A 21414-nucleotide genomic window follows, 5' to 3' on the forward strand; every position below is an offset into this window, starting at 1 on the left:
CACACTGGAAAGGATGTGTATATTTCAAAAAGTTTATAGAAAAATCCTACAAATTTAATTATAGTTATCCAGAGACTTAAAAAGGTACATGAAAAAACTCCTATGAGAGCTTAAAACTTATATGCATTTTTTTTTTTTATCTATTTCAGACACGGAATCGTTTTGAAGGAACAAGGTCAGAAGTGGAAGAGCTTATGAACAAAATCAGACAGAATCCCAAGGACCACAAACGAGCAAGTCAATTCACAGCAGAGGGCTACTTGTATGTACAGGAAAAAAGTAAGAGACCTCCAGCAGTGATGAATGACTAATAAAAGATTGTTTTAGCACTCTTACTGTAATTACTCTATTTTTGGAATAATTATTCCTACCACTGCCTTTGCCCCCTCCTGTCCTAGAAGGTATATTTTGTATCGTGGGGGAAAACACGTTCCTGCTCTAGGGAGGGGACAGTGAAATTAGGAACTCAAGGAGCACCCTACTTTCCAGATGCTCCCTGGAATTCTGCATCACACTTGGTTAAAACTTGCTTACGAGGATGCCAGAACTTGGTATAAGGCTGAAAGCGAGGCGAGGCATTTTTCCCCCTTTCCCTTCATCCCTCGCCGTCCTTATCACCTACGCACACGCATATGCACATTCATACACATGTGCACACCCTCCCCCTCCCGCAGCCCTCCTTCTCCATGTTAAAGTCAGCAGGGACATATTCCTCCTATGCCTTCACATCATTTCTTTCCACACCAATCTGAGATCATTCGTTCTTGCTAAAATTATCAGGGTGATTGCAGATGGCTATTAAAAATACTCCTAGATGGCATGCTAACTTATCTCACCGAATTTTCAGTGTTGTTGCTCTCAGTGAATATGCGGTGCATGGAGTGTCCTTATTTTGAAAATTAAGGCACCAAAAAATTCTTTCAAACTTTCTCAGAGTTTGGTCTTATTTTAACTGTTCAGCTCTTAAACTTTACTTCCTTGTGGAACCTGAGTACTATTTAGTAGAAAGGAGGAGAATGTGAAAATGTTTCTGTGTTTGCTGTTTTCCTGTCTGCCCACCTTTGACTGTAGTCAGCGCACTTCACAATTTTCATGTGTGGCTGATTTACAGGACTTGCAAACTGACCGCGTGAGTAGGAGAGAGTAGTCGGGGAATAGCTGTGGGATATCTGTGCTTCAAAGTGAAGGTCATGCATATGCAGTTGGCAGAGTGGTTCTTTTTCCATTTGTCCTAATTCAATCTGGCCTACCACAGTCTTCATATCTCACGAAGAGGAGTTACATGGTGAGCAGAACTTTGAATTTTTCTGATGTTTTAGCCTTTTAATCTCAGTTTGTTCGTTGAATTTGAAATAACTGAATTAACACACAGGGCAGAGACATAAGAAGCATAGGATTTTTGTATTATATGCCCAAGTGAAAATCACAGGAAACTTTAGTTTTTAGATTCATAACTGTTGCTCAACTTACTGTCTTTGAGAAGAATTGGGCTGAGACTAGTTGGAAAAACAGAACAAAACCAGTAGTGGCAGAAGTCTCCTCTTGTTACTTGCATGCCAGACCCTGGGCTAACTAAGCTTTTTATATACCTTGTCTCATTTAAGCCATTAAAAAACCCTAGGAAGTGTATGTACTATTATTAATCCGTTTGCCGTTGAGAAAATGGAAGCACCACTGAGAAAATGGAGAGAATCAATGTCCCCTAGATCACACAGGTCCTGAATCCTGGAATTGACAGTCTGTGTCATGCTCTCTAGGATATTACCTGGGGCATGGACAGCTGTGAAAAGCCTACATGCTCGGGTCAGATGGGAGTCAGGAAAGGATGGTGGCTTAATGAGTGGGAAGACCTTGGTATTTGGGACCAGAGACTCCAATTTGTGGTTAGGCTTTGTCATTTCTTGGGCATATGGCCTAAGCCTCAGTTTTTTTTTTTCTTTTTTAATTAGATAATAATGCACCATTCCCCCCTCAAAGTTTTTTCTTAGTATTGAGTGAAATATCTGCACAATATATTTTGAACCATAGAATAAGATACAAATGCTAGCAATTCGTAACACATGCAGTAGTGGTCCCTGAATTCTGGTCTTTGCACTCCTGATAGTCTGAGGTGAGATTTATTGTGGTCTAGTAACACCTTTCATTCCCAACTGCCCCCAAGACAATGTGAGCACCTTTTTTTTTTTTAAAGCTCAGTGGATTCCTTTGGAATGAGTTCTTTTCTCCCTCTTAAGCTTGTCCTTCTTGATTTTTAGGTATAAAAGGTTTGTTTGCAGGTGAAGTGATGGTGATAAAAGATGTTACTTTTTTTGAAAAAAAAAAAAACATCTTGGTAAAAGACAAAATTGTCAACTTCTGTTGGGACTAACTTTTCTTATGATTGGACTTTTACTGGCATCTGAAAGTCTAGATTGCTAGGTACTCCTGACATAGACCACTGTCTTCCAAGAGCTCTGGTGGTGATAATACTGACTTTACAAGAGGTAAAAAGAGGTTCCGAGAATGTTCTGGTCATATGTGAATAGCTCACCTCTCTATTCTTCACTTTTCATTTTTTCATTTTAAAGCTTAGCTTTATCGTCATTAGTAAGGGCAGCTTTCTACCAAGGTGCTGTAGCGGGCTTAACACTTGTAGATGCTGAACTACATGCTTTTTCTCAGCATTGTGATTCCATGATTGCAGTGTTTTGAGAGGCCAGAACTGAATCCAAAACCATCACATACATTGAATGGAATTCTTGAGACCCTTGTGAGCTCTTAATACTTGGAAATAAACAAAATATATAGCTCACAGTGAAGAGACTTTTAGGTGTGAGATTAACAGTCCAGTCTGGCAAACTGTTTAAAGAATATGTCTTCAGCTCATTGCTTCGTTGCTGAAAAATATTGAATCTTCTCTCAAATGATGTCTCCGAGCTTTCTTACTTTCCCTACCTTTTTTTTTTTTAAATTGGTATCAACGGTGTTGCTGGTTTGTTTCCTTGAGCTGTATTGGGTGCTGTTTATTGGGTTTTTCCTCTTTAGTAATATGTTTGAAACTCTGTGTATCTGCTTATTTATGAGGAGAAATATAAAGTTCTATTTCTTGTTGAAGGGCCTGCTCCATTTGGTTCCAGTTGGGTCAAACACTACTGCATGTATCGGAAAGCAGCCAAGAAGTTCAACATAATCCCATTTGAGCACAGATCCGGGGGAAAACTTGTAAGTGTTTGGTTATATATTATGTATCCTATGTGAGAGGTCATTTTTGAGGCTGACATTTAATTTATTTTTTTAATTTTTGGAAAGACTTTATTTATTTAAGAGAGAGAGAGAGAACATGAGAAGGGGGAAGGGCAGAGAGAGAGGGAGAAGCAGACTCCCTGCTGAGCAGGGAGCCTGACACGGGACTCGATCCCAGGACTCCGGGATCATGACCTGAGCCAAAGGCAGACACTTAACTGACTGAGCCATCCAGGAGCCCGAGGCTGACATTTTAATGGTGTTTATATTCGCTAATGATAAATACATTATATTTTGGTTTTAAGATTAAAATCTTTGTTTTCTTTTGTTTCTAAATAAAGTAGGTCAGTAAACAACAGTTCTTGTGGTTTTTGAATTGTACGTATGGGTTTTTATGGTCAGAGCTAGAATCCCTTTATGTCACTGTTATTGGAGGATAAAGCGAACACCTACAACAAGCTTTCACAACTCAGTGTTCTGTCAGGTCGGTATTTATAAAGATCTGATGTGCGCACATGTATTTACAGCCTGAAAACATTCTACCATAGGTAGTCTGTAATGAATTTTATTTTTTCCATTGAGACTTACAAAGTTCTCACTTCGGCAGTTCCCAGTTAGCTAACTACTCGTCACAGAAATAAATAGCAAAACAAAACGTCATGGCAAGAAGACCTCAGAAATTGCCTTGTAGGAAAGATGATTGTTATTTGGGTTTTAAATACAAACTGCAGCTCATAGCAGTAATCAATAGTCTGGAGGCAAAGCTCTTCCACCAATATCGAACATAATTGGTAACACATTAAAAAAAAAAAAAAGAAGGGGAAGTCATTGCTCACTGGGTAGCTGGACATGATTTTGGTTAGGTGAATACAGAATTGACCCAAGTTCACTTCTATTTACATATACTTTGCATCTTCCTGAACAATATTTAAAGCAGCTTATAATACGGACATAGTTTTGTAACCATGAAGTACACATGGAAAATCAGAGCCATGGAGAAGAAGAGGAAGTGAGGATATCACTCTTAAAGGCTGATGGGGTTAAGGTTGAGCATGAGGTGTGAGTGTGAGGTTTCTGTCAGGACTAATTCAAATGCTAAGACATGTCTGCTTAACGATGTCTGTTTAACTGCCACATAATAAAAAATGCACTTCAGAATATAATGACTGTGACATTTTTAATATTGGCATATTTGAGTGTTTGTTTAATATTACTTGGAGATTCTCCTATTTTAGAAGATGTCAGAATATTCTAGAAGTAGGTACTTGGAGGTCTTATAGTTCTTAACTCAGAACATGTGTTCCGGCATTGCTTCTGTCTCCCTTGGATGGTTTAGTGAGGTAAAATAGTACCATATTAAAACAAATTAAGTAAATATGAATTCAGCGTGATCCACTCCAGAAACAAAACCCACATTGATTAAGTGGCTCTAACTTTCTATGATCACAATAACTGCTCTAGGGCCCTTTGATATATGATACGTTTTAGGTAGATTCATATGGAATTGAAGTTTTTATAGGTCAAAAGTGGTCACATATTGACAGTTTCATATGGTGTAACATAGTATGAATTAAAAAACAAATTATTCTTTTAAAAAGAGTGCAGTAAGAGAATAACAAATATTTTGGCATGTGGAAACTGTGTTGTTAGTCTGCCTTTTAAACAGTGTTCATGAGGTCTGATTTAGTGTTACTGTAATCAAAGCAAGATCTAGAAAACCTTAAGGAAAAGAAGATGACAAAGATGATTCCGATTATAAATAGGGATGCCTGGTGCTCATTCGGTTAAGTGTCTGCCTTTGGCTCAGGTCATGATCTCCGGGTCCTGGGATCCAGCCTCATGTCAGGCTCCCTGCTCAGCGGGGAGTCTGCTTCTCCCTCTACCCCTCCCCCCTGCTCGTGCTCTCTCTCTCTTTCTCTCGATTTCTCTCTCTCTCTCTCTCAAATCAATAAATAAAATCTTAAAAAGATTACAAATAGTGTTTAAACAAACTTGCTTGAAAGAGAATAGAATAAAGGGACTTAAAATCTTGAACCTTGGGGCACCCCCCCCTCCCCAGTATAGGGTTCTTTAGTGTGTCTGTGTTTATACTGTAGTTTTTGAGAATGTTTAAAATGATTATTTGCAGGGGGATGGAGAGGTGTTCTTTTTGAAAGAATGTACCAAGAGGCATACTGACTCCATTGACAGAAGATTTTGTTTTGATGTCGAAGCTGCTGACCGGTAAGTTATTAGAATTATTGCACTTAATGAAAGAGTGCTATAAAAAATGATTTAAAAATGGAGGTGGATTGAAACTGAGATTTCCTTGGCCTGAAAGAATGTGATCTTGTTACATTTCCAGGCTTTGTATTCATTTTGACCCATTTAGTCTTTGTCTCTGTGTTTAGCTGTGGAGTGAGAGCTTGATCTTGGCTGGAGTTCGGAGCTCTTCTAACCAGTAATTAAAAAATTACCTTGGAGCATTTCATTGTTGATCCAAGCCTAATTGTGGCACTGAAAGAATAATGAATGACAGTGAGGAAGTAGGTGACAACGCTGACAAGAGATGGCGGGCTGTGAATACAGAGTAATATGCATTTTTGTGTGTGGGAATTTTCGGTGCACGTGTTCTGTATGTGATGGAGGCCCACAGGCAAACCGTTGATTTAAAGACTGCTTATCTTTTCCCTTATCGTATGACTTGCAGTTATTATAAAAGAATCTCTGCCAGAGAGGAGGAAGTAAAAAAAAAAAAAAAAAAAAAAAGAAAGAAAAACGTTCCTCCGATAATATTACTACTTCTCTGGCATTTATTTATTTCTGTGTCGTCCTGTCGTACTAAGGAAAATCTTGGTACTCATGGAATATTTCTTTTGTAATGTCTGACAGTATGGTGTTTTCTTGCCAGTCCTGGTTTCGGCCACACTGGTCTTTAGATAAGGCTGTTTCATAGTTGTATAACAAAAGTTTACAATATGAGATTTCTGTAACAAAAGTTCATTTCAGGTCAGGACCCGCGAGTACAAAAATAACGAATGCTTCCTCTTCCCTCGGATGATGTAACCAAGTCTCTGGGGTGGATGCAGAGAAGGAGGAGCTGTGCTTTACTTTCCAATGAATGAACCGAAGCCCACATACATAAAAGTGTGCCACTAGGCGCCATGATAAAGTTGGCACTACCGTGGGAAAGGTAGTTTCACACGCATTTTGCTAAGACTGGAAAAAAATGAAAGAGAATGTCATGGTGGAAGAGGTTAAATTTCAGGCCAGTAGGGACCAGTTCAGAGACCTTAAGACATTCAGGCTGTGTAGTACAATTTAAGCATCTGTGGGTATCTACCCGTAGTGGGCATTTACTGAGTCCTAAGTGCCAGACCGTGCTAAGTGCTCTCAATTCTTCTGTGCTTTATCTCATTGAATCCTCACCACAGTCCTAACAGGCAGGTATCATCCTTCCCATTTTATGATGGGAATCTGGGCCATAGAGAGCTTGGGTGATTCTCCCAAGGGCATGGAGTTGGTAAGTGGGAGGGCTGAGATTTGAACTCCTGCATTCTGCCTCTAGAGCCCATTCTGCCTCTCAGTCACTACACCGTAAGTCTGAGTATTACCGTGTAATTGGGACATTCCCTAAATAACTGACAAAGGTGTGTCAGCAGTGATGTCTACTAGAAAATGTGTTTAATGGGATTAATCTGATTTGCTTTGAAAGCAGGATACTTCTAGTGCTTTCATATATTGTCCTAATACAGTGTATATTGTTTTTCCTAACTCCATATTTTCTGTCAGACTTGATGATACCAAATGCAGTTGGTCAACGGTGATCCTTATTATGGTGGTAACCACTTTCCACCCCTCACAGAGATTGACCAGGGATTACTGTGGAGTTATTTTCGTCTATATAGGATAACACCTATAGATTCTGAGAACAGGGGGGAGACTTTAGAGGTGATCTGTTCTAGTGGTTTTTAAACTGCTTTATAGGGAGACCCTGTTTTCAAATGAAATTTTACATTTATGTATATATGGAACAACAAACAAAGAGAGTTCCCTTATTAAAGTAGGGTAAGGGCCTGGAACCCTACTTTTTCAGCTTCCTTCTTCTTGTAGACATCTCTCATTTACTTCTGCTGACACCCAGAACTGCTTTCTGGGAAATTGTGGTAGGGGGACCATTAATCTAGTCTAGATAAATGGTTGAAGAAAGGCATGCGGAAGGTCTGACATCTAGCTGATGACTGATGGATTATTTGGAGTCAGCTGTGATTGAGACTCCTATTCCAGTGGAGTGAATGGCTCATGTGAAGGCCTGGAGTCAAGGGAGGACGTGGCCCATCTGAGGTCCCCAGCGACACCAGCAACACTGGAGAAGCCAGAAAGAGGAGGAGAAGAGACTTGAGATGGTGGCAAGGGCCTGACATTGATGTTTTTTAGCTTAATCCATTAAATGTCTTTACTTAGTAGTGGGTGATACATTCATCTTTTTCAGAACTCACTCTGGCAGAGTAGAGAAGGTCTGCAGGTGGCAATGATAAATGAAAGGGCCCTGGAGTAGTGTGGGTAGCAGTGGGAATGGAAGCTAAGGGATCCATTTGACGGAGATGTTTAGAGCTAAATTTAGAGACATATTGGGTGTTAGAGTATAGAGTGAAGGAGGGGAAGGTTTCTGGCTTCAGCAACTAGCTAGTGCCTTTTATTAAGCTGGAAAACCAAGGAGGCGCAAGGATGGAGGATGATGAATTCAACTGTGGTCATGTTGAGTTAGAGTCATTCAGTAAGAAACCCGGTGGGAAATTGGGTGTAGCACTTGGCAGCTTTGGCAGCATTTGACCTCCAAGACTGAATCGTGCTCGTTGCCCCAAATTTCTTGGACCTCTCCATTTTCAGCTATTGCTTTTTAAGTGTTATTTCTATGGCTGGCTGGCCTTCCCTCCCTCCCTCTGTCCCTTCCTCTGTCTGTTCACATGGTTTCATCCTCAAAGTGAATCACTCTGCAGTCTGTATTTTTCTTTTTTCCTGTGTTTTGAGCTACTTTTAGAATCTTTAGCTCCTTACACGGTTTATCTCCAATTCTACTCCTTTTATAATTCTTGGTGATTTCAGTACTGTTTGAGATGATCCTTTTTAGCACTTTGCTTCTTGACTCCTGGAACTCCTGTCCTTTGGTCATCTTGTCCTTTAGCCTACCTCAGCCATTCCCTCTCCCAGTCATTGCTTAGGTCTTGTCATTACAAGGACAGGAAACCGCTCTAGAATCTCAGCCGCGAGCCTTTCTCTTTCTGACACCACCTTCTGTCCTTCCCTGCTTTTTTCCTGGTAAGTATCCCTAGCGTCTCTCTAATCAGTTGAGCCTATTGTTACTCAGTTTCTTACACCCTCACTTCCTTCGTCACCTGGTTTTAATTTCATAGTCAATCATTATAGTCAGTCTTTTGAATATGCTCTATTGTCTTTCTCTTCCTTTATTAGACTTGCTGGTACAACCCTGACTTAAGTGAGGGTCACCTCTGCCTTCTCTCTTCCTAAAGAGACATATTTAACCATGTTCCCCGGGATCACATCAGATTCATGACCACCAGCCTGAAATGAGCCGTTGATTCTAACCACTAATTGTGTTACATTTCTAGTTCCTTCATTCTCCTGGTTGATGAATATTTTATATATTTCTAAGCCTCTGACACTGCCTCTTTCCTGGTAATTTTGTGTCCTGTTTTGTTGTGAAAGAAGAGATCATCCACAGCCGTAAATACCTACTCCATCGCTGTGCCCAGACACCCTGCCCCTCCTCTGTCTCTGTGTGAGCTGTGTTCCTGAGCCTCTCTGTTCCCTTGTCTCTCATCCTGTCCCTGCTACTCCACAATATCACTCAAGCACTCTTCTTTCTTGTTAACCTGAGGGTTGCCCTTTCTACTGGATTATTCTCATCAACACTCTTTTTTCATCCACCTTGAAAAAAATGCCACTACTATCACCAGTGAAAGACCCCTGTCTTGACCAGTCTTCCCTTTTGTCTTCTGCCCATTTCTCCCCTCTAATAAACAACAGAACTTCTTCGAAAGCTTATTTTATAAGCTTATATTAAGATCTTTTATTTTCTTCCTCCTATTCTCTTTTGCGCCCTCTCCAGTCTGCCCTTTGTGTCTCATCTCCACTGCGGTTGTGTTTGTCCAGCTGTCACGATCTCCATGTACTACGTCCAGTGGTCAGCTGTCCTGTCCTTCCTCTTCTTTGCTGGCAGCAGCATCTGATATGGCCAAACTCTCCTTCATGACCTACTTGCTTCACTTCCTCTAGAACATCATACTTGACTGTTCGTTTTCTCCCACCCCACTGGCTTTTCAATTCTTAGACTCATTTACAGCTTCTTATTTCCTAGATCTCTTGATTTTGGAGTTCTCTGACGTTCATCTTAGGATTCTTCTTCTCATCCTCACCCTTATGGTCTTGTCCAGCCTCATGGCTTTAAGTGCCATCCTTATGTTGGTAACTCTGACATTTATTGTCTCTACCCTGATCCTTTCCCTGAATTTCAGGTTCTTATCTGGCTGCCTACTCAGTATTCTCAGTATTGCTTCTGTGATGCATTTTGAACAGTGCAGAGGTGGGACATATTGTTTGTTTTGTAAATTTTCCCAGAATTCTTGGAACAAAAACAGTCCCTTTATAGGATCTAACATTGTATATAAGTCTATTCAATCTTATGTAAATACTAATATCATAGAAATATTTTTTCAAAAATAATACATGTTCATCATGAGTCTTTCTCTGAAGCTTTTTGGTTAACTTGGAAATAACTTTCTTCATGTATGTGTCTCCTTGAGTCTCTAGGATTATGTTACTTTTGAGTTAAATTATTGACTTCTCTTGTCTTTGCTTATTTCTTCATTTCTAAGCAGGGAGAAATCTATTCAGGCTTGATGTTATCAAAGGATAGTGTCTGTGGGGGTGTTAGGTCCCTGCTACCAGCCCCTTGCCCCCGCCCCCCCATCAGTATGTTGCTATTGGCCTCTCATTTTTGGAACAAAACTTGAAGGGAGGGTGAGTGTACTTTGAGGTCACTCCCCTGATTCTGGAGTTTCAAAAACTAGGGATGTACTGTATGGTGACTAACATAACATAATAAAAAATTATTATTAAAAAAACAGAAAAAAAATCCCAACAAAAAGCTTATTTAGTGAAGAGTTTGAATGAGGTGTAGGCTCTTCTCTTGTCTATTTCTCCAATTCCTGGCCAAGTAAAGACTACTGGGAATTGTAAGTAATTTGTTCCTTGTCTATTAGATTATGAATTCCACGAGGGTAGAAACCCTGTTTTAGCATTACTTGGTACTGCAATACCAAATACGATGCTTTATATATGGTGGGCATTCACCAAATTTGTACTGAATTAAATGAAAGTGAATTGTTGCTTAGAAGTGACAGAACTGGGATTAGATTCAGTCAAGCAATTGTCAGTCAGCTGTCCTTTTCTTCTGTACCACACTGCAGTGCTGTGAGCGCCAGTGGTTTTTTGTTTGTTTTTGTTTTTTGTTCTTTGTTTTGCTTAAAGGAAATAAACTTAACCCATTATGGAGCAGGCGGGTATTGTAAATGGATTTCTGATGGATTTTTAGAGAATTCCTATTGGGTACCTTCATATAGTAATTTCACAGTTGATTGCATATGCTTAACATAAACATATTTTGTCTTCTTTCCTGGTATCAATTTTTTCTTTCTTTTTTTTTTTTTATTCCTTGGGTTGGAAAAACAGGTAACATTGTGACAACAGGCAATGCTTCATAAACTGCAGAATGGAGCCTGGACTTGCATTTGCTTTATGTAGATATAAATCAAGGCCTTTCACTTAATTGTTGCATGAGTTGAGATCAGGTTTGATTGCATGTAACAGAAAAACTCAAAATGAGATGGCTTAAATCGTGCAAAAGTGTATTTGTTCTCGTTTGGGAGAGCTTAGAGGAGGTCAGATCAGGGTGGGTATCATGGTTCTTGGTGCCAGATCTTGTTCCTCCTTGTGTACGGTTTGCCTTCTGGTTCACCTTAGGTCCAAGATGCCTGATCCCACTTCTACAGCACTATCTCTTATTGTAGGAACACTTTCTAGAGGTTGAACATAGCACTTCTGATCACATAACAATGTGAATGGAGTTCTGTGGTTAAACCTAGTTGCAAGGGAGGCTGGGAAAATGCTGAGGCAGGGAAATTGCTATCTTTTGTTTCTAGGCATCCATGTGCTTTTCTGATTCTGGGGGAATCTGTCACTGACAGTGAAAGAGAGAATGGTTGGTGGTGGGGGCCCAACTAGCCATTACTACTTTGATTATCAATGTTAAATGGATCTGTGCTTCATTTTTCCTCCTCTCAACTCGCCAGAAGTTTACTTTGACTATTTCAGCTAAGAACATTTAGGAACACATGTGCTGAGAATACCATCCAAAAAGTGAAAAGACAGCCCACAGAATGGGAGAAAATACTTGCAAATGATATATCTGATAAGGGACTTGTATCCAGAATATATAAATAACTCTTATAACTCAATAATAAAAAGACAAGTAGCCCAATTAAAAATGGGTAAAATATTTGAATTAGACATTTTTTCAAAGAAATTATACACGTGGCTGATAAATACATGAAGAGATGCTTAAGGGCACCTGTGTGGCTCAGTTGGTTAAGTGTCGGCTCTGGTCATGATCCCAGGGTTCTGAGATCGAGCCCTGCATCGGGCTCCCTGCTCAGCGGGGAGCCTGCTTCTCCCTTTTCTGCTCCGCCTGCTTGTGCTTTCTTTCTCTGTGTGTCGAATAAATAAATCTTAAAAAACAAAAAAAGAAAAGAAAAGATGCTTAACAGTGTTAGCCATTGGGGAAATCAAAACTGCAATGAAGGGTGCCTGTCTGGTTCACTTGGTAGAGGATGTGACTCCTGATCTCGGGGTCATGGGTTCAAGCCCCATGTTGGGCATGGAGCCTACTTAAAAAATAAATAAAAGAAATATATATTTAAAAAAACAGAATGAGATACCACTTTACACCCACTAGGATGGCTATAATTAAAAAATCAGAAAATAACTAGTATTGGTGAGGATGTGGAGAAATTGGAACTTTCTCATACACTGATGGTAGACATTTAAAAGGGTATAGCTGTTTTGGGAAGCAGTTTGGTAGTTCTTCAAAAAGTTAAGCACAGGGGTGCCTGGCTGGCTCAGTCAGTGGAGTATGCGCCTCTTGATCTCAGGGTTGTGAGTTTGAGCCCCATATTGGGTGTAGAGATTACTTAAAAATAAAATCTTAACTTTATGCTTAACTTTTTTTTATCATGTGATCCAGAAATTCTTCTTCTAATTATACATGCAAGAGAAGTGAAAACGAATGTCTGCATAAAAAGTCTTGCATGTGTGTGTCCATCACAGTGTAATTCATAATAGCCAAAATGTAGAAACAACTGAAATGTCTATCAGCTGATGAATGGGTAGATAAAATGTGCTATATTCATACAATGAAAGATGATTTGGCAATATAAAGAAATGAAGAACTAACATGTGCTATGCTGTGGATGAACCTTGGAGACCACATGCTTAGGGATATAAGTGAGTCACAAGAGACTACATATGGCATGATTATATTTATATGAAACATCCAGGACGGGCAGATCGTTACAGGCAGAGAGTAGATTAGTGGCTGTCTAAGACTGGGAGTTTTGAGGGAAATGGACACTAACTGCTAATGGGTATGGAGTATTTTGGGGAGGTGATGAAAATGTTCTAAAATTGATTTTGGTGATAGTTATACAATTCTTTGAATATATTAAAAGCTGTTGAATTGTATATTCTAGGTAAATTTGATAGTGTGAATTATTTCAATAAGGCTTAAAAAAACACAGCTGCAAATAAGGACCATAAGTAAAATAGGCTTTAAAAATGATATAAGCATTCAGTACTTCATGCCAGCCACAAGCCAGATAGCATGGGCTGTGAAATGATCACGTCACTCATTTCAGGTGGGAAAAGAGGGTTTTGTGGGTTAGTTTCTCCCTGGCAAGCTGTAGCGTGTCAGAAGATGCAGCTTTCTTCTCTAAAGGACGAAACACCATCTCCTTCCTCCTGCCCCAACCATTTTGTTATATAATGTGCTTTTAGCTTTCTTCGCATGCTTATCACATGCCTCATTGTGCTGTGACCCCCACACATTTGCTTGATAAATAATTACCATTGTGTGAGGTTCTCCCACACATCACATTCAGGCACTGCTTAAAGAAAATGCTTCCCATTTTGCTCTCATTAATCTGACATTTCAGATATTCTGTTTGGTTTGATTTTGCCCAATTCCTAGTATATTAGTCTTGAAGGATGGCAAGATACTTCTTACTTTTATAATTCACTCATTTATGTTTTCATGATGACAGTGGGTGGAGGCAATTGCTTAAGTATTAAGTATACACCAGACTTTATGTAGCAGTTACGTGCATGGTACCGTCTTGTCTGGCCCTTGAAAAGTGAATTAAGAACATGTTGCTTCCAGAAGCCCATGCAGTTGGGCTGAATAATAATGTGTCTGTAGCACATAAGCGGTGGTAGGATTTCTAAGTATTTGATAGAGCATGTCATTCAGGCACCTAAACAATCATTGACTTTGTTTGGCACGAAGGATGCAAGAACGAGAAACTAAAAGGCCTGACCTTGAGAGATCTCACAGACTAAGAGTGTTTTCTGAGGTCTGAGGTGCTTGAGATCTGTGGAGCAACAGAAGTGGGGTGGGCTGGGAAAGCTTGCTAGAAAAATTGATTGTTAAATTGGATCTTGAAGATTGGGTAACTGTTTGGAAACTCAGAGGAAGGGTTGCCCAAGGCAGAAGGAATCCTAGGAAGTCTTGAGAAAACATAGAGATAATCCTTTAAGTCCCGTTCTCAACCGTGAGTGGATTGTGTCTGGAGACATTGTGATGGTCACTGCTAACATCTAGTGCCTGGAGGCCAGCCCTCATGCTGCATGACCAGCCCGAGACAGCCCTCTGCCAGCCACCTGTCATCTGGTTCAGTATATCCCTAGTGTGGCCGGGGAAAAGCCCTGCTTGAAAGCGTTTGAGAAGACAACAACTCCAACACATTTGTGGAATTGAATGCAATTGTTCTGTTTTCTTACGTGAATATATTTATGGGATGTATCTTTCAATTAAAAAAATATAACAGCTTAATTGGTTATAGTTCAGAGGATGAATAAAGGGGAGGGATCTGTCAGGGCTGATGCATCCTTCAAGAATTCTTAGATTCCAGTGTAGAGAGACAGGAAAGGAAGTCATTTTAAAAGAATTTAGGTAGAACTGGTAGAAAGTGGATTACGTAGAATTAGAGATAGCATTTCTTGTATATAAACTTCTGTGTTTTTCACAGTCTGTAAGATTTTGCCTGAAAGATGGTAGTTGATAGTTGCATACTAAAAGACACATTTTATTTTTTAAATTTTATTTTATTTAAATTCAATCAATTAACATATAGTGTATTAATAGTTTCAGGGGTAGAATTTGGTGATTCATCAGTTGCATTTAACACCCAGTGCTCATTACATCACATGCTCTCTCCTTAATGCCCCTCACTCAGTTACCCCATCCCTCCATCCACCTCCCCTCCAGCAACCCTCAGTTTGTTTCCTGTGGTTAAGAGTCTCTTACGGTTTTTCTCCTTCTCTGATTTCTTCTTGTTTTATTTTTCCTTCCCTTCCTCTATGCTACGCTGTTTTGTTTCTTAAATTCAAAATACGAGTGAAATTGTATGATAATTGTTGAAAGAAACGTTTTATATTGGTTCCAGTATTTAAATGGAAATCTAAATTGATATTAATATGAATTTATTCCTGAAATGCATGCTGAAGGACATTGGAATGTGGATCATAGAGCACTTCTTAGCTTCTGTGAATAAAATTGTAATGAACAATTGTGTAGAAGGGTTTTTGTGGACACATTTTCATTTCTCTTGGACAATTACCTTGGGGTGGGATTGCTGATGTGTGTGTACATATATATTTATGTATATTTGGTTTTTTATGAAATTGACAGTTTTCTAGAGTAGTTTTATCCTCCTACCAGCAATATCGGAGAGTTCCAGCGGCTCTACTCCCTTACAAGCCTTTGACTATGGCAGTCTTTTTCTTTTTAGCTAATTATGGTTAGTGATGTTGAATAATTTTTCATGTGCTTTTCAGCCATTTCTATTTCTTCTATTGTGAAGTGTCTGTTCAAATCTTTTGCTCATTTAAAAAATTATGTTGGTCTTTTTGTTATTGGATTGTAGGAATCATTTTAAGTATTCTGGAGACAAATCCTGCAACAGATATATTAGTTGTGAATATTTAATCTGTGGCTTGCCTACTTATTTTCTTCACAGTATTTTTTGATGAGAAGAGCATCCTAAATTTGATAAAGTTGAATTTATCAATTATTTTTAAAGATTTTATTTATTTTAGAGAGCGCACCACGAGTGGGGGTAGGGACTGATGGGGAGGGAGAGGGAGAGAGAATCTGAAGCAGACTCGGTGCTGAATGTGGAGCCTGACTCTGGGCTTGATCTCACCACTGTGAGATCATGACCTGAGCTGAAACCGAGAGTCAGAGACTCAACTGACTGAGCCACCCAGGCGCCCCTGAATTTATCAGTTTTTAAAAATTTTATTGATAGAGCTCTTTGCTCTAAGAAATCTTTATCCCAGTGTTGTGAAGATGTTTTCCCATGTTTTCTTATAAAAGTTTTATAATTAGTTTGTGACCTGTGAAGATTTTGGGGAGTGGGGTGGTGGGAGGGTGTATGATGTGATGTGTAGAGAGGGAGTGTTATTTATTTTTTCTTACGTAGGTATCTAGTATTTCTAGCATCATTCATTGAAAAGGACTTTCCTGCCACTGAACTGTTTTGGCATATTTGTCATAAATTATTTGACTGTGTGTGTAGGTCTATTTCTAGGTTCCCTGTTCTGTTCCATTGATCTGTTTGTCCTTTTGCTGGTTTTACACCATCATTATTGTTATAGCTGTATAGTAAGTCTTGAAGCCAGATGTGATTCCTCTGTTCTTTTTCAGAATTAGTTGGCTATTGTAGATCCTTTACATTTCCACATAAATTTTACAATCAGTTTATTTCTACAGAAGCCTACAGTCCAATATCATTAATATAGAGTTTTAATACTTCCTGAGTAATTACCATTTATTTAGTCTTTAATTTTTCAGTAATGTTTTATAGTGTTCAATATAGGGCTTATGGACATCTTTCGTTAAATTTCTCTAAGTATTTTATGTTTCTAAATGTTATTTTTAAAGGTGTTATGTTTTACATTTCATTTTCCAATGTACTGTTAATATATAGAAATGCACTTGGTTTTGTGTCCTACGATATTGCTGAGTTGACTTATTCTTAAAATTTCCTTATGATACAGTGGTATCATGTGTGAATAAAAACAGCTTTCTTTCAGATTGAATCTGTATGTCTTTTATTTCTTTACCTGTCTTATTGCAGTGCCAAGATGTCTAATGAAATGTTAAATAGTAGTGGCGATATTGGAAATCTTACCTTATTCCCAATCTTAGGGGAAAAGCATTTATTATTTCACTGTAAAGTATGATGTTAGCTGAAGATTGTTTGTAGATGCCTTTGAAATGTTTAGGAAGCTTTTGTCTATTTCCAGTTTTAATGATGAATAGATATTGACTTTGACAGTGTTATCAAAATGATCATTAAATTGCATTGAATTTTCTAAGTTAAACTAACATTGCATTCCTGAGTTAACTTTACCTGGTCATGATGTATTAACCTCTTTATCTGTTGTTCTATTCATTTTGCTAATATTTGATTAAGGATACTTAAATTATGTTCATGTGAGAAATTGTGTGTTATGTTCTTTTTTTCTTATGTCTTTGTCTGATTTTGATATTAGGGTTATGGTGGCTTCAGAAAAGAGTTGGGAAGTTTTCCATTCTCCTTTGTTATTCAGAAATGTCTGTGTAATACTGGTATTATTTTTCCCTTAAGTGTTTCAGAGAACTCACCTGTGACATCTTCTTGGTCAGCATTTTCTTTGTGGGCAATTTAAAAATTAAAGATAAAATTTAGTGAGTAAAGAGATACTCAGATTTTTCTCTTTAGTTTTCATAAATTGGGTTTTCAAAGAATTTATTTCTTTTAAGCTGTTGTCTCTTTTAGCATACCTTTCTTCATAATATCCATTTCTTACTGCTTCATATCTGTAGGATCTGTAGTGATACTTCATTCATTATCCCTGGGGAATTTTTGTTTCATTTTTTTTGTGATGTCTAGCCTAGAGCTTTATCAGTTTTGTTAGGTTTTTTTTTTTTCAGATAACCGATATTGTCCATTTTATATTTCATTGGTTTCTGCTTTTATTTTTTATTATTTCATTTTACTTTAGATTTAATTTTTTTTAATTACTTAAGATAGAAGTATTGATTCTCCATTTTACTTTTTTTTTTTTTTTTTTTTTTTTTTTACTTTTGAATGTAGACTTCTTTTTTGAAAGCGCGCATGCTGGGGGGAGGGGCAGAGGAAGAGGGAGAGAGAGAATCTTAGGCGGGCTTCCCGCTCATCAGGAGCCCCCATGTGGGGCTCAATCTCACAACCCTGAGATTATGACCAGAGCTGAAACCAAGAGTTGGACACTTAACCAATTGAGCCACCCAGGTGCCCCTGAATATAGACATTTAAACATATAATTTTCCTTATAAGGACTGCTTTAGTTTGCATCTACAATTTTTTTCATCCTACAAATTTTTATGTATAGTGTTTTCATTGTAATTCAGTTGCAAATATCTTTTTTTAAAAATTTTTTAATTTTTATTTTTTTATATGTGATTAGGACATGTGTTGAATTTTAACCCAGGTATTATTTGGAAATACGTTTTAGAAGTTCCAAATGATTGGGGGTTTTTCTATGTGTACTATTATTATTTTTCTATTTTTTTAATTATTATTTTCTGTTTTTCTTTCATACTCTTTTGGTCAGAGAACATACTCTATTTTATCAGTACTTGTAAGTTTATTAGACTTGTTTCACTGCCCCAAATGTGGTCTATTTAGTAAATATTCCATGTGCACTTGAGAACAATGAGCTTTCTGCTGTTGTTGGGTGTAGTGTTCTCTAAATGTCAATTTGATCGAGTTAATGATAGCGTTGCTTGACTCCTCTATATTGTTTTGATTTTTAATATTCTGTAAGTTACTAAATTAAGGATGTTAAAATCTATTGCCTATTCCCCTTTAATTTTGCCAATTTTTGTTTCATGTATTGAATATTTGAGATTTGTGTGTGTGTGTGTGTGTATGCGTTTTTATGATTGTTAGGTTTTGTTGATGAAATGACTCTTTTATTGGGGTACCTGGGTAGCTCAGTCAGTTAAGCGTCTGCCCTAGGCTCAGGTCATGATCCCAGGGTCCTGGGATTGAGCCCCGTGTTGGGCTCCCACTCAGTGGGGAGTCTGCTTCTCCCTCTGCCTCTCCTTCAGGCTCATGCTCTCTCTTTCTCTTAAAAAAAAAATAAAAGACCCTTTTATCATTATGAAATATCTGTTCCTGCAAATAATCTTTATTTTGAAATCTACCTTGTTTGATAATAATGTAGCCACACTAACTTACTTATGCTCAGAGTTTACTTCGCATATATTTTTTTATCTTTTTCCTTTTACCTGTGTGCCTTTATGTTTAAACTTTGTTTTTTATAAATAGCATATTATTGAGTCCTGATTTTAAAGAATCTAGCCACTTAGTCTTTGCTTTTTAGTCAAGGTTTCAGTTAATTTATGTATAATATAATTACTGATTTGTATGGGTTTAAGTCTACCGTCTTGTGGTTTTTCTGTGTTTTGTGTGTGTGTGTGTGTGTGTGTGTGTGTGTGTGTGCGCGTGTGTGTGTTTTAAAGTATGCTCACAACCAGTGCGGAGCCCAACGTCGGGCTTAAACTCACAAGATCCGGGATCAGGATCTGAGCTGAGATCAAAAGTCAGACACTTAATCAGTTGAGCCACCTAGGCGCCCCTTGGTTTTGTTTTCTGTTTGTCTTATTTGTTCTTTGTTCTTCTGCTCGTACTTTGCTTTCTTTTTAGTGAATTGAGTGTTTTAGTATTCCATTTTCTATTTTTAGTTATGTATATAAATTTTTAATTCTATGTACACTATGAACCCAATATACATTACTATTTTTACTTTATGAAATCAATAATTAGTAATCTTTTAAAGAAATTTGATGTTTTATTTATGGGTTTTCTTGTCTTTTTTTTTAAATATCATATTTATCCATTTTGATTTTCTTCATTTTTTCCTGCAGAACTGAGTTTCTGTCTTATGCCATTTCCCTTAAATTCCTTAGGCTAATTTAATCTGAGCATCTCATGTAATGCAAGTCTGCTGGAAAGAATTCTTTCATGTTTCATCTGTCTAAAAATGTCTTTATTTTGCCTTCATTTTTGATAGATGTAGATTTCCAGATTAATAGCTCCCCCCCCCATAGCACTTCAAAGAAATCTTTATATTTTCTTTAGGCCTCCCTTTTTTTTTTTTAATCTTGATAAGTCATCCATTTTTCTTATTATTACCCTGTATGTCATCTTTTTCTTTTGCTCCTCTTAAGAATTTTTTTTTTTTTTTTAAATGATGTGCATAGGTGTGGCTTTCTTTGTTTTATCTTGCTTTGGGTTCATTGAAGTTCTTGGATATGTGGGTTGATATTTCATAGCAGGTTTAGAAAATCTAAGTCATTATTTCTTCAAATTCTTCTTCTGCCCCATTTTCTCTTTCTTCATTTTCTGGGATTCCAGTTATATTATCTCTGACCATTTGGCATTTGTTTTGGTTGTACCTGCAGGATTTTAATTTATGGAAGTGACTGAGCGATGACGTGGACAGACTAATGGCACAGGAAGACCGTTTAGTAATTAGAATTTCCAAGAGAAGAGGTCAGGCCAGGCCTCATAGGACCACATGGGGGAATGCCAGTTTTGGTCAGGAGTAAGGAAGGAGTGAGAGAAAATCCTAGGCCAATTTTTATTAGGGTTTCCACAGAAAAGGCAAGGCAGAGAAGGGGAAGCAATTTAGCATTGCCTAGTTTGAATAATACTGGTGGGCTCTTTCCACTAGGGGTGGTTTTCCTGGGGTAACTTAGAGCAAATGGTGCCTCCCTGAGTGAAAGTTAGATAAAGGAGATGGTTGCAGATGCAGACTCCGGATTGGTTGGTTTGCATATGAAAGGTGCCCTCCTGAATTCTTCATCACTGTTCTTTTATTTTCCATTTCTTGCATTTCCATTTGTGTCTTTTTAATAGTTTTAATTTCTTTGCTGAAATTCCCATCAGTTGATGCATGTTGGCCACTTTTTATACTGGATCCTTTAACATACATATAGTTGTTCATAGGTTCTGATTTTTTTCTTCCTCTAATATCTGGGCTGTTTCTGAGTCTGGTTCTCCTAACCGCTTTATCTCTTTATGTTGGGTTACATTTTCTTCTTTGCATGCCTTATAATTTTTTGGTTGAAAGCCAGATATTGTAAGAGAGCAGTGGAAAGAAAGTAAGTAATATTTATGCCTGGGAAAGGGTATGCCCTTTCTTCCGTGGGGCTGCTAATGTGTAGGGCTGTCCCTTTAGTTGGCAGTTGAACTGAGAATCTATATTGTTGTTATTTATATTCCATTTATCAAGGGTCCATGTGATTTGAGAACACCATCAGAACCTCCTCTGGAGGTTCTCCTGCTCTGCTCCTCAAACTTAGCACGCACACCTCAGGGGGTGGGGGTGGAGGTCTCAGCCCTGCTCTCACTTTTCCTCCTGAGCACTTGGTGAAGTCCTATGGGAGGGAGTTGGAGGATGGGGTTCAGACTCTCTTGTGTCTCCGTTTTGTAGGGATTTGAAACCATCACACCCACCCACACTCTGCCTTTAAAACTTCAGTTCTACTGTTGTCCTGCTCTCTCATGTCTTCCTCTTTGTCCTGCTCCTTCTCAAAGGATCAGAGTAGCGGTGTGGACATGTGTGTTTGTTTTCTCTTTAAGAAAGGGCTTGTTGCTGTCTGCATTTTAGTTCATTGGGGTTTTTGGTTTGGTTGGTTTTGTTTTTGCATCTTCAGTTCTCCAGTCTTTATTCAAACACTATGATTTCATAGGTTCTCCGTGCCGTTGTTGTTAGGGTAGAGCTGTTTCCTCACAACATCCTGCGTTCTGAAGTAGCAGTTCT

General features: G+C 38.3%; 1 protein-coding gene across 2 annotated transcripts in view; it reads left to right on the plus strand.

Annotated features, from left to right (window-relative positions):
- Positions 1-21414, plus strand: part of ARHGAP10 (Rho GTPase activating protein 10) — a 308230-nt gene that overhangs the window by 122553 nt on the left and 164263 nt on the right. For both annotated transcript variants that reach the window (XM_026499449.4, XM_057310112.1), the window contains exons 8-10: positions 150-279; positions 3095-3201; positions 5351-5445. In XM_026499449.4, the coding sequence (XP_026355234.1) occupies positions 150-279; positions 3095-3201; positions 5351-5445 (332 nt within the window). The remainder of the gene's footprint in view (positions 1-149; positions 280-3094; positions 3202-5350; positions 5446-21414) is intronic.

This window comes from Ursus arctos, unplaced genomic scaffold (assembly GCF_023065955.2).
Source record: "Ursus arctos isolate Adak ecotype North America unplaced genomic scaffold, UrsArc2.0 scaffold_11, whole genome shotgun sequence".
Lineage (NCBI taxonomy): Eukaryota > Metazoa > Chordata > Mammalia > Carnivora > Ursidae > Ursus > Ursus arctos.